This window comes from Odontesthes bonariensis, chromosome 22, assembly GCF_027942865.1.
Source record: "Odontesthes bonariensis isolate fOdoBon6 chromosome 22, fOdoBon6.hap1, whole genome shotgun sequence".
Classification (NCBI taxonomy): domain Eukaryota; kingdom Metazoa; phylum Chordata; class Actinopteri; order Atheriniformes; family Atherinopsidae; genus Odontesthes; species Odontesthes bonariensis.
Window position 1 is genome coordinate 14,986,791 of NC_134527.1, and position 16,022 is coordinate 15,002,812.

General features: G+C 39.9%; 1 protein-coding gene across 5 annotated transcripts in view; it reads right to left on the reverse strand.

Moving 5' to 3' along the window:
• The window catches only part of LOC142372383 (mediator of RNA polymerase II transcription subunit 13-like), an 84,885-nt gene that overhangs the window by 58,762 nt on the left and 10,101 nt on the right, over positions 1 to 16,022 (reverse strand). For all 5 annotated transcript variants that reach the window (XM_075455264.1, XM_075455266.1, XM_075455265.1 and 2 more), the window contains exon 2: positions 8,594 to 8,831. In XM_075455264.1, coding sequence (XP_075311379.1) covers positions 8,594 to 8,831 — 238 coding nt within the window. The remainder of the gene's footprint in view (positions 1 to 8,593; positions 8,832 to 16,022) is intronic.

Consider the following 16,022-nt stretch of genomic DNA (forward strand, 5'->3'; position numbering starts at 1 on the left):
TCACAGTGTAAACATTACTTTGTTTGTTTGAATAACCAGCCGAATGCATCACTGTACCTCGTGCTTTCATCTGGCAATTTTCTTAGCAGCACTTGTGCAGCCTAATATCATCAATCCTCCCCTTTTTCTACTAAAATGTTTAAATCCAGACTGAAAACAGTTCTAATTAGCTGTGCATATGACACCTGAAAGTATTTTATCTGCACTCTCCACTTTTTAATTAATTAATGATTATTTTAATGGGTTTTTATTATATTATTTTTATTTTATTTTTATTTTTTATTTCTTTTTAATGATTTTATTGCCTTCTTGTAGTTTTAAGTAGCTGTGAAGCACTTTGAATTGCCCTGTGTATGAATTGTGCTCTATAAATAAAATTGCCTTGCCTTGCCTTGCCTTGCCTAAAATGGTTCCTGTGCTGTTTCAGAATCAGTTATTTCTGTTTCAAGTGTCAAAACACTGGCTAATGCAACAGTATCGCCATTTCTTCCCTGGTCCAGAGCAAAGAAATGCTTATGTCGGGGATTTTGGAATTGGCATTATATGAGCTGGACTAATTTGGATTCTCATTCATTTGATTTTATTGGATTCTAATTGGATTACAATTAATTGGACTATAATTGGCTTAAATTAGACTGTATCTCTACTGCCTAGACAACATCTGTTGGGATTTGACGCTATATGAATACAACTGAATTGAACTGAGAGTTATGGAGATCAAACAGATCAAGTAAACTGTTGTAAGCACACCATGCTTAAAAAACAGTTGCACATAGATGCAGCAGTGGGATGAAATGACCTCGTTGTTCCTTTCATTTTCTTCCATGTTTTAATGTCACCTGTCAGCATACCGGGCATTTTCCCGGTGGGCCGACGCCCCTCGAGGGCCGATGATATAGTTTTATTTATTTTTTTTGATTAATGTAAAAAAAAAAAAAAAAAAAAGTGACCGGCGGGCGGCCCACGATTTCATGTTGACGCGGCTAGTCCAATGAAATCTCTCAGCACCTCTTTTGCCCGCCCCTCCCCTCACCGTTTACCCAGGTCATCAATCCTACCATTTGAGCTGAACGGACCAGGAGAGAACAGTCAAAAACCCAAATGGTTAAACAACAGAAACGAAAGGGTGGTGCACAGAAGCTGCGAGATAAAAGGCTAAAAAACCTACAAGCAGCAAAATGTGTGAAGCTTACTGACATGTTTGCAAGTGCTTCCACCACGACCACAGCACCGGGTGCAGGGCCATCAAGTGCAGGGCCAGGGCCGTCAACATCAGCAGCAGCCCCCAGTGCACGAGTGTAGAACAGTGTAGGCCAAACACAGAGGAAGAAGCTATCGAGGTGGATTCAGAGCTGGAGGAGGAGGAGACAGACGTGACCCAGGGACAGATTGAGGAGGTCAGAATAGCCAGCCCGGTAAGAAGTAGGCTAATGTTAGGCGAAATGTTAGCAGAATGACGACATGTTTTAATAATGGGAGGACTCTCCGTGTGCGTGGAGACTTAAATTAGCTATTTATAGACATCTTCACTACATCAGTATGGGGGAAATTGATCATGCTGAAATTATTACTTATTTTATCCAGTCAGGCTGGAACACGAATAAAAAACCTAGCCTGTTTTTTTGCACAACCTTGTTGGTTAGGAGGTGGTCACCGACTGTGGTGTGTGTGTGTGTGTGTGTGTGTGTGTGTGTGTGTGTGTCTGCGCGTGCGCGTTTCTGTCACAGAGATCATTCAGAGTCTTTATTTTCAACTAATACTATGAGTAGATTTACTTTATTTGAAGGTGTAAAAGTGACATGCGCCTGTCATTAGCATTACAGTACTTAAACCATCATTAATGTAGGCAAGGCTATAACGTATCTAGTGCCATTCCATTTTGTAGGCTTATGTAAAGTTGACTGGTGTGCAGATATTGCAAATACCCAATGACATCAGTCATAGATATCAAGTGTGTCATTAATGTTTATGACACTCTCATGTAGACACCAAAGTGTTCAGTGTTATTTTAGCTTGTGATAACTATATTTTTTGCAGGTGTTACAGGTTAGTTGCCCATGTAATATTAGTGAAACATTGCTTTGCTGAAATGGATTGGTAGGTAACCGGAGAAATACGAAATTAATATTCCTGCCTCTGTCATTTTCGGTCATTTTCAACCCTCCGCTACATCAAACACAGACTGAGGAGTTGCCTTTCTGCCAGCAAACTGGAAGCCTTTATGTTGATGGCCACTGTGAAAGATGTTCTTGTGTCCCTTGATACTGACACAGTGATTGACAGAGTGGCAGAAAAGAGCGATTTAATGAAAAAAACTGCTTTTGTAAGGTGAGGAGATTTATTTAAATGAATACATTTGTGTTAGGATTTAATTGCATTTTTCACAGAAAGTGATGAGATTACTTATGTGATCGTATAAATATTCATGGTGGGCCGCCATGGCCAAAAAATGCCCGGGCCATTTTTTGGTCCCAGTCCAGCCCTGCTCACTGCAGTGCACAGAGCACATGCAAGATGGTTGTTTTTTTGACTAAATCTATAAACCGTGTTTGCCACTTTCTTAATAAACATTGCCATATGATTTAATATCACTTGCTGTCTTTATAGATCCCACTCAAAGCAGCTTGTATGAATTCTATTTGCACTGACATTTATTTACAACTGTTGTTTACAACAGCATTTAAAAACTACACTGGTGACATCAAGATATAGGTTTGCAGGGAAAGAGAATTGCCTCGCTACACTGAAGACTTCTAAATAAATTAGAGAGAGATCCTAATCATATATTGGTTGAATAAAAAATACAAAAAACACATTTCATGTGGTGTAATGATGTGGCTCTGAGGTGGCTCTCTGGCTGTGGAAAAACAAACTGGCTCCCAGAAGGTTGTAAAGTTGATCAAACTCTGAATGCACACATACATGCACTGCGATCCTGAAATATTCTACAGATGATATTCTTACAGAAGGGGCTGAGGACACAAATCCCTGCTGCTCTGCATTTCTCACTGTGCACAAAATAGTTGCACAAGATGGGAGTTAATATCCAGTTACCATGTGGTGAATTGGGCTTTTTATCTATTTGTTTTTCATGGTAATATTGATTACTCAAGTCTTATTTTTTAAGAGACAGTTAATATCATTCAAATAAGATTTTACTTCCTCTTTAAGATGATCCATTTGTTTAACCCAGCTCCTAATGTTGGGTTCCAGTTAACCCTCACTGTGTAATTTGCACATTTTTGGGCTTGTTTCAGTTTATAATACATTGCAGTTAGAACAGGTCCATTTCTTTAATGTAAAACTCGGTCCTTTTTAAATTGTCTAATGCAAATGAAGCAACATCCTCTTGTTAACCGTTACATGGCAAATATTTCTTTAGAAAATTTACTGGCAGACAACAGTCCTTTAATCTTTGCTGTATTGTAATTTTTGCTCTCCAAATAAATAAATAAAAAACTGCTGATTATTCACAAGGCAGCAGCTGTTGCAGCTCTATCAAATGTGCATAAATCAGTAAGTCATTTCTGTGTGAAAGAGCATCTCTGTTGTGGAAATGAACAAGCACTATTTGTTATATGGTTTTGGTATGTATTAACAATAACTGTCACTAATTTGTCACAACTGGTTTGTCAGAATATATCACCACCAAAACCTTCTGTTTACAACAACAGAAAACAATTAAATGTGACAGATGCAGCTTCCCACAAACATTATTGCACACTGTAAAATGAGTCCATGACCCATGAAACAGTAATTGTGCAAACTTTTTAGCACTTCTAAGTATTTGTTCATGACGTCAGGGTTGGAATAACTACAAGTTGGAGAGGTCTGTTGTGGTCGACAGGTAATGTATAACAAACTGACTTTTTCCAGGTCAATGTCTCAAAGCTTTTGCATGTTTTCCTATGAAAACTGGAGCAAACATTAATGATAACCAGGGGTCGAGTTGTGCTTTTATTCCCCTTATTTTTCAGCTAGTTTTATCATACTTTTGTTTATGACTAAAAACCTGTAAAACTAGGTATCAACTTCATGTGTATCTGGAAATTCTAAACTTCCTCTTAGCTTACCTCCTTAGCATTGATTTGTCAACTTTGAAGTTGCGTGCAGGTCTAAATAGTTTGGTTTCTTTGAAGTGGGATGTGTGAGCGACTTATCCATTTTCACGGCACAGAGTTCAAACTCATTCTAAGGACTTTGAATAGTGCCGTTTTGTCAAAAGATGACAGCATCTTTGGCTTCGTTCACACTGCCGTTTATGTGGCCCAAATCTGACTTTTATACTTATATGTAAGCCTTATCTGATCTTTCTTTTCTGATAACAGTGAACAGTACAAGTCGTATGGTATCTAATACTCTTCATTTAAAAATTGGCATCTTGAATCAAAAACAGTTTTTTCTTTTTTTTAAATGTAACTTCAGTTTGAGGTCATTATCTCGGCAACGCTTATCACTTTTCTGTGCAGGCAGGAGTCAGATGGCAGATGAAACAGGAATAAAAGCTGCAATGGAGCCAATCAGTGTTGGAGCTCAGAATTATTTGGGGTTACACTTCTTTTCAAGTCTGACCTATGTCATAATAGGTCTCCATTTTAAAGTATAGCAATCAGAATGGTACAATGAGCCACAAATAAACTGCAATGTCAATGAAAAGTGAAGAACCTAAAATCAGGTATAAAGAAGTCGAGGACCTAAATTTAGGATGCAGTTGTGGCTGACTGTGGATTACCTGCCATTGAACACTGAGCTTGACTGTGTTTTAATGGATAAGCCCAGTTACTCCTGAGAGCTGCTGATAGTTCTGTGATTGCAAGTAAAGAGGATGAGGTGATTTTGATGGTGAGAAAGGCTTAGTAACATTACTGTTCTCAACCTGGCTTTCTCATGTGCCCAAGGTAACTTTTCCCACCATGTATTGTTTGCTGAAATTATGGAGAAAATTTTATTTTTGGAAAAAAACATTTATGTCTCAATCCCCCCACTGCTAGCTGTGACTTAAAAGCGACGATTAAAAATGTCTCTCTTTCTTCTCTCCCTCATTATTGTTATCATCCGGTCACAAATTCACCGACTTCCACCTAATATGATCTTGCAAGTTCAACCATTAATTCTAGCTCAGAACATCGGTGAGATGAGTGGGACGTCTTTGGCTCTTGTACACGTGTGGGTCAGTTTAGGGCTGTAATATGTTCAAAAGGACATTTTACGTGGACGGCCAAAACAAAAGAAATAAATACGAGCACAAAACTGAGCTTTAAGGCTGGCAGTATGCCTGCAGCCAATGTGATCCACAAAAAGTGTGATTTGGCTTTTTTTTGCGATAGAAAGTGACGATATGTGACGCTTAATTATGAACATGAAACAATGTTATTTCCAGGTTCGGCCTTAATATGACACTGGATTTTTTTTTTATTTGCTCTGCCTTGGAAACCACGGCTCATGCCCATTGGGAATGCCATGTGATGTGGGTTTTTTCAGTTTCACTCCCTATTGGATTAGGTTTCTCCATCAATACAGGTTTGGTTTAGGCACAAAAACTACTTTCCCTTTTCAAAGTTTAACCTGTATGTTGACAAAAAATGTTAAAGGGCACCCAGGGAGTTAAACTCCTGACAAACCAGCTTTAAGTGTCAGGAGTCTAGCTATACCGCTCTATCTAGTAGATGACAGTACTGGTACAAAAGCAAAGCCAAGTGCTGCTGTGAACGGGTTCCGTATCAAAACATATTTTAGCCACCTAAAGAAACACCTAAAAAAAATCAATATCAATCTAAGTTCACTTTATATCATGAGTATTTTCGTTTCACCTTGCTGTTAGCCACATAAAGTTATTGTTTCCTTTAACGAACGGCTACCTTATAGGACTCACTGGTCTACCATTGCCCTGACAGTGTTTTTTGTATTGAATCATTTCAAATTCAAAGTAACATTTTAGAATACCTAGACACATGTTTGCAAATATGGAAAAGGCCGTCTGACATCAATGTGGATTTTTTTTTTTTCTTAGATTTTCTTTTAAGCCAAAAGTACCACGGCACAACACATTTTCCAAACATGTTGACCAATAGAGCCATGACAGCCAAATTGCCAAGTGAATCTTTATTAGCCAAAACCACATGAAACCATCTGTCAGTAATTCCAAAAAATAATCACGATTTCATATATGTCCGCTTTCCTATCGACCTTCGAGTGTCAAAAGATAAGAGTAGCTCTTAATTTGTTCAGATACACCCATGACTTTATGCATCAAGTGATTATATATTTTTCACACTAGGGTCAGATCAGCAACAGTAATGAAAATGGGCAGCAATGAACAGAGGGAGAAACAATGGAGAAATCCCAAGGAGAACAAAGGATTTCAGTTCAGAGGAATACAGAGAGACACAGAGCTGCAGGAGAGATGAAGCCAGTATCAAACATTCCCAGAGTGAATACATATACAGGTGTGCAGCCTTTTAGGACTTGATAAGGCACTGATATTCCCAGTGTTGCAACTGATTCTAATTTGGAGGAAATCCAGCTTCAATTTAATTAACAGTTACAAAATCCTTTTTTTTCAGTGCTTAATGGGAATTATAAAGAAAGACCTGTGAGATTTTACAACAGAATTAAATAAGTCTTATCATCACAACTGCACAAAGTGTCTGTGTTTGTGTGAGAGAGAGAGCATCTGTTACGTTTCAGAGAAATCCTCCTCAAGAGTCTCTCCATGTTAAAACACACGCTCTCTGTCACTGTGTATGCAAATGTACTCAAATGCATGAGATACATTTGTGGGAAAATTGATGCCAAGACCAAGACTACAGATGGATGCCTCAACAGTGACATGACAGTTGAGCACATAAAGTTGTACTTTGTATCATTTTAAAACAGCCACGCTGTTACACTTTCCAAGTTATTTTGCGAAACTCTTTTTTGTTATCTCACATCCAATTTTCTTTAGGAGGGAGGTGGGGTCATGTATTTATAATAAACTGAGACATGGAGACAAATCTAAACATATGTATAAAAAGATATTATCAGTAAACATACATTTACTGATAATATCTTCATGGTCTGCTTGAATAATTCGAAACATAAAGACGCACTTCTTAAAATGGTGACACAATTGCAACAGTTATAAATCATTAGCCATAAAATGTAATTGAATAGGCTTGATTCTTATCAAGTTTATTGGGCTTCAGTGTGCCGCTCAAAGAGAGTTATAATCAATATTTAGGCTGCCATTAGCAGCATATAAATGGGTGAGGTAATTCTAAAATTTCACACTGCTACATTCTTATTTTATGGCTTCAGGTAATGAAGTTTTGCTCTGAAAACCTGACTGCTGGCTCTACTCACACCATACCGACTCTGACTATGTTTTTAGATAGATTAGATCAGAGTCAGATGATGTAATTATTTATATATACATATATATATATATATATATATATATATATATATATATATATATATATATATATATATATATATATATATATATATATATACATATACATATACATATACATATATACATATGTAAGTACAGTTTGATGAAAATATATCTCTACAACACATGCTTGTGCAGAGTAATGGGCTCTACCCGCAGAGGCCCAAAGAACATTTGGCGAATACTTACTGCACCTGAGAGGCCTTTTCACATCAAGTCAGCTTTAATAGGTAACTGAAGACTGAAACTCTCCCCACTGCTTCAACCTCTCAAACCAATACTCCTGTTTTTCCCTCTCCTGACTGTTTTTCTGCTAAACCAAACCCATTATGATCCCTCTCCTGTTTCCCCGTCTCCCTGTCTTCCTGAGGCGAAGTCGATATGTTGGCCGTCCGCACACGTGCGCAGGGAGATAATGCAAATGTCTCTATAAATAGGGACAATAGTGCTGACAGTAGCACACTCTCAAGTGAGATATCTCAGTGTAATTTTCACTAACACACATAAGCAAACATTCTCACAGCCAGCAAATACTGACGGGAAAGAAATCTACTCGATTGCTCTGTGCTTCATCATAAAAATACTCCTGAAGTGGCACATATACGCTTGAGTTGCAAAGCAAAACACGATTCACATATGTGCTATAGGAGGCTTAAAAGTGGGACTGCTCCACAGAAAACAGATCAATGTGTCCAACACTTTTAAATAAACAGCACACAGCTCAAGTGTGCAGCAGGCTAAATAGCTTGAATATTGAACTCCTCTGTGTTTGCCACTACAGTTCATGAATAATGCACAAGTTCAATCCTACATCACCTCAAATCCATTTGGCACTCATCCAGTTTAGATTTATGTTGCATCTATTTGTACACGCAACATATATTTCACTGATTCTCAGTATGTTTTTCATAAAATCCACTTGAACTCAAGATGGCTGCATTCCATGCAATAATCCCCAAGTATATATAATCCATTGCAATATTATAAAGAGCAGCCATCAAATCATGCAGCATGTGCAAGTCTCTAACCCAAACTTTCAGAGCACAATGGAAGCTGAGGTAAAGACCGATGGGATGGAAAAAATTATTGAGATGGATAAAGTGCAGAAGCAAGCCTCATTCTTCATCTCTGTCATCCTTTTTCCCTCTTTCTCACCTTGCAGCTCGTGATGAATGACATCAGAGAGGTTGGGCTCTTCACCCCACCAGAAGATCCACAACTCCTTGGCATCTGGCTTGATTTTCCGTCGCCACACACACAGCAGGTTGGCCTGCACGCACCGCATGAAGCTGCGCAGGACCGGGTCGTCCTGAGCCGGGGCTGAGATCACAGGTCCGTATTCCCCGCCACTGCGGAAGCTGTAGCAACGCCATTTAATGCCCGTCAACTCCGCCTGGAGGAGGAGAGTAATGATCAAAGCATTGCAGCAGCAAACATTTAACCATTCAACAACCTTAAAATTAGTTCTTGTTAAGCATTGTTATTACTATCGCCGCGCCTTTTCAGAACAGGGCGGTTGTGGCTTGCAGCCGTGTGGGTTTCACTGTAATGGAGGAAGAAAAATCCCTAATTGAGCCTCAGGAGCAGACCTAACACACACACATTCACACAGAAATGGATAATCAGCACACTTTGCTTGGATACAACACACTGTACTGTTTTTACAAAAGGACATGTCTTTGCACCGTGTGCCGCAGCGTTGAATCAGATGCCTGTGAAGGAAGTTTTATTAGTCTGTTGATGTAAAGAACATGTGTAAATACTGGCAACTCCACAAACGTGCAATAAATAACCACGTGACAGCCATGTTGTCACTTGTAGATGAACTTCCAAGTAGATTCCATGCTTAGTTTATGTTTGCTGAGAGGCAGGATTACAACGTTTATATGTCCCCAGTTTTGCTGTAAACCCTGGACAAGTCCCCTAGGAAAATCTCCAAATATATGGACTCATGGACGGGGCGTATAATGACGTTTAACAGTTCACATCGGAGCCTTTATGCACTTGACAACTTGACACTGGGACAGCCCTGAGCCCTAAGACACAGCTGGTCTTAACATACACACCGAAGTGGGCCCCCTTCTAGCTACTCTGTGATATGAAAGCTAAAAGGGGCCCCATTCAAGGGAGGGGCTTGGGGCAAGGGTGGTGCACTGTATAGAGCCATTATGGGAGTTCTCAACTGTCATCACAAAATGTGCCAATATAAGTGGCCGGGTGGGGGGGATGCTCAAGCTTCAGCAAAAATTTGGCTCTCTTGTAGAATACAGAAAACTTATTTTATGTCAAAATGTGAAGACTCCTTATTCAAACAATTTAACACTCAACATCACCCAGCGCTTCCCCGGATCCTCGGCAGCACATTTCCTAACAGTGAAATAGACTAGATGAGAAATGTGTTCAAAAGTGAAGAGTGGACAAGACAGATATTCCATCCTTTATGGTTAATAGTGCAGTGACTGATATCACTTCAATATGAGTTCATTCCAAACATGGTTAACTGCCATCTATGTTAAAATTATTAGTTCATTCAATGGCAACTCAATCAAACAAAATTTTATCTGCACTCATTCAAACAGGGACAGTGATCAATGTTCTCTGATTCAAGATGGACCGAAACTGTAGAATTTACTAAGTAACTGTAAGTAAGTGACCAGAACAACAGTTTAACCCCATCATCTTACTCTTTGAAGATGAAAATAAACCGATTCCTGCCATTTTAAATGTCAGTAAATATTCACTGATTTAACAATAATCATTGTAGAAGGATGCCAATCTGATCAATTGTTACCGTTCCAAGATGGATTTTCCTTTTTGCAAACATTTATCCGGAGGATTAATCAAATAAAAAACACAAAATGATTCGGGTATGAAGTATTGTTTTTAGAGTGAACACTCTGTTTCACACAAAAGAGCCCCTCAGATTATGCTGATTTAATCAATAACTGCACAGACGCTGTGCACTTACTTCGTGTTTACACAAATATGATCCCTGTGTAAATGTTCTAGATCATTTAATGTCTCCCTGTTGGGTTTTTAAGTTAGAGCCCCGCTAACAACAAAACTGCACTTCACTCACATCTGTCACTGCTGCTGGTGTAGACGTAAAGTAAAGTATCTGTGTGTAACTATTGTGGAGAGAAGAGGCTGAGATTGACAGTGAGACATAAAGGATGGCCTTGAGAGAAAAAAAGCATGAATGAACTACCACAGGAGAGCACGAGTTGAAATACACAGCTCGCGAAGAGTGAGAGAGACAGGAGATGAAGAAATAGTCTTGGGGTCAATGGCTGGAGCCGGGCTCAAAAACTGACATCTTCCTCTCCATAGAATCTCATGAGAGGATGCTTTGATGAAGAGGTGTTTATGTTGCTTACTGAATACTTGGGTTCAAAGGTTTTTATAAAGTCACATTTCTTCTTCACCAGAGTCAGATCTGCAGTATGATCCTATATGTGAACATACAGTTAAACAAAAAAAAACTCTAAAAAAAAAAGTCGTTGACCTGCTGATGCTCATGTATGTTTTGGAAACTTTTAATCATGTTCGTTTGTGTCTTTGTATTTGCATTTGTGCATGAATGAGCCGAGTGCACAAAGGCATTGTTGGTCAGGAAAGAGATTTGGCAGGCGGAGGGGGGGAAATCTCTCAGTGCGTTTGCACTGCCCTCCTCTTCTCCTCTGTGTTCACCCAGCTGTGAGGATCATGTTTGGCACACTGGCCCGGGCACTGAGCCATCCAAGACCAACTGAGAGGAGAAAAATACTGACCCATTTTAACATGGGGACAGGTAGAACGGAGCAGCCCAAAGGAACCTGAAGTCTGCAGTCAGCACGGTTACATGCACAGCTGAATGGAGCTATGGTTACAGTTTGACTAAGGCATTTACTGCGAGCACCATCGCTGTACTGGAGTACATGCATCAAAGCAGAAGTATGTTTGAATGCATTTTAAAAAACTGTCTTTGAGTCAATTAAGGAAAGGACGTTCTACAGCTTTGATGACTGTAGAGAAAGTGACCAAGGATGCTTAAGGGGAAATTTAGCATGCCTGTAAAGTAACTGGGAAGAAATCTGTGTATGTAGTCACAGCTTAAGCTGTAAACAACAGATCAACCACAGACTTATGCAGACTTAAGCTGACGCTGACTCTTAAAAGTGTGCATACACTGAGGTATGCACACAACACTCACGAGCATCCTGACAGCAGAATGCACCCATAATTACAAACATGTCCATCCTATAATGACAGTGTGTGTAATGGAAGATATAAACATTGGCGCTGTGATAAGCCAAGCCCTAAAATTAGCCATGACAAGGTCAAGGATGCTGTGTGTCCCAAAGCAAAAAAAGAAGACATCTGCTTGCACTGCCTCGTCACTCCCAGTAAATGTCAAAAGATCCTCCAGTGTTTGGCACAGCTGTCTGCTGCTACTGAATATGGAGCAAAGATGAGGAAAAGCAAAGATGTCAGAAAATGAATTCACAGTGAAGGCTTACAAGTGATGTTATAAAGTAAAATGAGTATTTTCCCCCTCCAGACATGTTTAGGACAGAAAAATACTCAATTTGGACAGAAAAGATTGGTATGCTTTTCTACAAGAACAGAAGAGGCTAAAGTGAAGCTGTGCTTGTCAACTAGGATGCTTTGAACCAAATGCTAACATCAGGCTATATTTAAGACATTTAGGGTGGCAAAAAAAAAAAAATGTCATCCTCTCTATATATATATTGTTAAAGGAATCCATGAAATGGCAAATGTTCTTTCATAAGGATCATGATTGAGACATTTTGCAATATATCTCACATGTTTCGTTACAGAGTGCAGTTGTTCCCATGATTTGTATTTCCTGGTCAAATCAGTGGCCAGAGGCTGTGCAAACACAGGTGCTGTGTATTTATCGGCCATGTGGAAAGCACTATCCTGACACCCTGCTGAACTCCTGTGAAGGATTAGCTGTGGCACAGTTGCAGGAAGGGGAGTGGAGCTGCAGTTACACGCTTGCAGGCAGATCCAAACACAAACGCTCATGCACGCCCACATCAGGCAGAGCAGCTGTGATGATGTGCAGGCCAGAAGGACTCGAAAACGGTAACATGCATCAGGAGGCAGACGTATTTTCCAGCTGATGTCCATTTACGTTTCAAAGATGACGACTAAGATCTGCCTGTCTAACTAGTGACATTTTAGTGGGTGTTTCATGGACGCGTGTTTCAATATCAGTTTTTTTGCATAGTACGTGTGTAGGCATGGATGTCAGTGTGTCACTAGCAGAATTCTGAGGTAATCCAATTGTCGGGTTTATAATGTATGCATTATCACTTGTGACACATGAGTAGAAAACCAGTCAAGAATATGAATCCAACTGAAACTACAGAAAAAAACAAAACCAGAGCTATTTTCTCTGCAGACTCAGTAGCAAATCAGTGTTGGGAATCGAATAAATAGAGATAACCTTTAAATTATTCTGTCATTGCTGGTGAAGTAAAGACTTTAATCTGGGTTTAAAATGACGTTATAATGGAGAGGATAAGGCAATTTCACTCCCGTTAATCAGAGAAAAGAATGGCTTGACAGAAATGTCTTTTTGCGGCATGAATACTCGGTGATAATAGCGTGTTTGCTTGCGAAGATCACAGCAAACATGTAGCTGAAGCAGCACCTTCCTCACCATCCCTCAGTGAGCGAAAGAGCAAATCAAAGATTATTCTCTGTCTCTTTAAAACACTACCAGAGGGGTAAAAAGGCTAAGGCTTCAAGAGAAAAGATGGGAGGATTTTGTTTCACTGTCAATAAAAAACCTGCACTCCTCTGAGCCCTTTGTTCAGTAGGTTGGCTGGTTCAAGCTCTGATTGAGTGCAGAACCAAAAACAAGAGCTTTGCCTTCAATTTCCAAAACAGACCAAAGCTTTGACCTCACCCTCACCTCTATTATCTTCCTTGTCTTTCGTCTCCCTCTCATCTCTTCACACTTTCTTGCTGTCATGGATGCTTATTGAATACACCCCAGAGTATTTCATGCTGTCTTTTTCGCTTGTTGATTTTTCCCCTATATGTCTATCTTCTAGCAAAACTAAGCATTCAGTGTAATATTTTGTGGAATAACACAGAAAACATGCATTTTGGACTGTACTTATTGTATTCTCTTTAAATCACACAGCATGGAAATCTGTTTTTGCTATGGCCTTAATTCTTTATTGTGTGTTTTTCTGTGTTCGGAAAGTGGTTTTAAATCTGAACAATGAAGCGGGGAGTTAAAAAAGCGTTTCCAGAAAGTACGGTGAGCTGAGTCCAGCCTTGGAAGACATAATCTGTATCCCAACCAGGGGTCAACCTCAGTGCATCAGCCATGTGCTTGTAATCAAAAGAAAATATGGAAGTCAGTACTTTAATCTCTGGCATACGTTGCTCAAACAGAGAGTACTGAATAGAGTCTAAAGCATGGGACTCAAACAGAGAAGAGGATCCCATCTGAGAGAGAAAATGTTTGTCATTCTGCAGCTCTGAAAGGCTGGGACATGCATGCAGGATATACAGCATATTGTTAAAAAGCCCTGGAGCTTTGCAGTCTGGAGGAAACTTTCATTACTCTGACAGCAAAAGCTGAGAGGAAAACATATTGACACGCACCTTTCAAGAATGCTTCAGCAGGCTGGAAATGTTTTCGCTGCTCTTGTTTTCCCGCTCGAAAAACTTGTGTGACCTCTTGAATGGAGCACTTGAACTTCTCAACATGCCGCTAAATGTATGTTTGTGCAGTCGTTCCATACAGGAAAATACACACCGACACTACCTCTGACTCTACAGAGCACTTCATTTCACTTTCATCGGAAACTGCTCTTAATATATGAGTTGAGTGCATAGACCAAAAGAAAAGTGCAAGCTTTAATAAAATACACGCAGGTGTGGGTACGAGGATGAAAATTGTCGTCTACGAGATGTGCCACTTCTTTAGGAATCTCACATAAGCATAAGAGCCTAACAGTCAAACAAAGAAGGCACTTTAGGCTATTGAGAGACAGCTTGTATCAGCAGTTTTACCTACTCTGGCACACGCAAAATACTTACTCTGTCAGAGTGATATCACACTCTTATCAATGTCAAATCTGTTTAGACTCTTGTGCAGCTGCCAATATTTGGGTTGTGCTCAGGTCGCTTGTAATGCCTGTGAGTCTTAAGATAGGACTTGCTGTCTTTATGTTTGCTGGACACACAAAACAGTATCCATCTCTTTTTGAGTCAATGACAAAGGACAGAGGAGAATTTGATTCATTTTTGCAAACATTGCATTGCACTTCCAGAAGATCATCTTGATACTAAGATACTGTGTAAATTCTGCTCAGCTGTTTTCATTGTTCCTGATTCCATTATCTATTTAACCGTCTACTTGTGATTGTATCTCAGTGACAAGAGCCTGACTGTTTGCTGTTCACACTCATATTTCAGAGACCGTTCACAATAAAGCACGCAACTAACATAGCACTGCGTTCACTTTATTTCAGAGGAGACAAAAAGGAAGTTGATGCATTTGTTCCTCAAAAATCCATCTCTAACATGAGGGAAGATCAGCCATGATATCTGAAATCTGCCATGTGCAAACAAGCAGCATTACACCAGACAGCCGTTTCTCATGGCAAATGACCATCTGCATATTAAAGCTTCACTTTGTTTGACTGCAGTGAAGATAGATACAGCAGTTTATCCTCTTTGTTTCTCATGCAGTAGCTATTATGTGATTCATTTTGCATGATTAAACCACGCTGTCCAAGCAAAAAAACACAGAGCAAGGACTGACAACACTAATGTTGAATTTTTCTTTCAAAATGAAAAGTGTGGAGTATACTGTATATAGGAGAGAGGACATTGTAAGCAGGGGGGCTGTAATACTAAGTCAACACTGATAAGTCACCAGTTCGAAGAGCCACTAGCAGAAATCAGAGCAGGCTTTGACTCCCCCCTTCATCAATTAACCTGCTGAAATCAAATTAACCCACAAGGAGTCGTACTCCCCTCTGGCACTTGACAACACAAATGAAGAGCGATGCACATTATCACACTTGTGAGGTAGCAAGAGCGACACAATAGTGCCAAACAGGTGTAGAAAGAAGGCCTCTGGGGCTGCAGACACTAAACAGATGCCTTTCCTCTGCCTTCTGCCACCACCTTTACAAGTCCCTGCAAAACAAGGGACCGTCATTTGATCCGTGTTCTGCTGCAGCATCCAGCCTTGGGAGGTGAGCAAGCCAAGCGACCTAATTAGAGCAGTGAGAGTCCCGGGGGCTGAGTGACGGATAGACCTGCCAATCACACTGCTGAAAGCTTCCACCAAGGCACGACTTCTCACCTGACACAAAGAGAAGTGGGAGGTAGGAGCAACGACAGTGGAAGACCAATAAGCACGGCAGGAATTATCTGAGAGACAAGATCCCCTTCCATTTGCCATATAAAACATCACAAAGCTGCACAGTCAGGCTGCTTTTATAGCGTTGAGGGACCAGCTAAATTAGTGGTCCTTCTTAGTCTAAATTATTCACAGGAAAAGAAATCTACAAGACTCTGCTTTACTAGCGTCTCTGGTGTAACT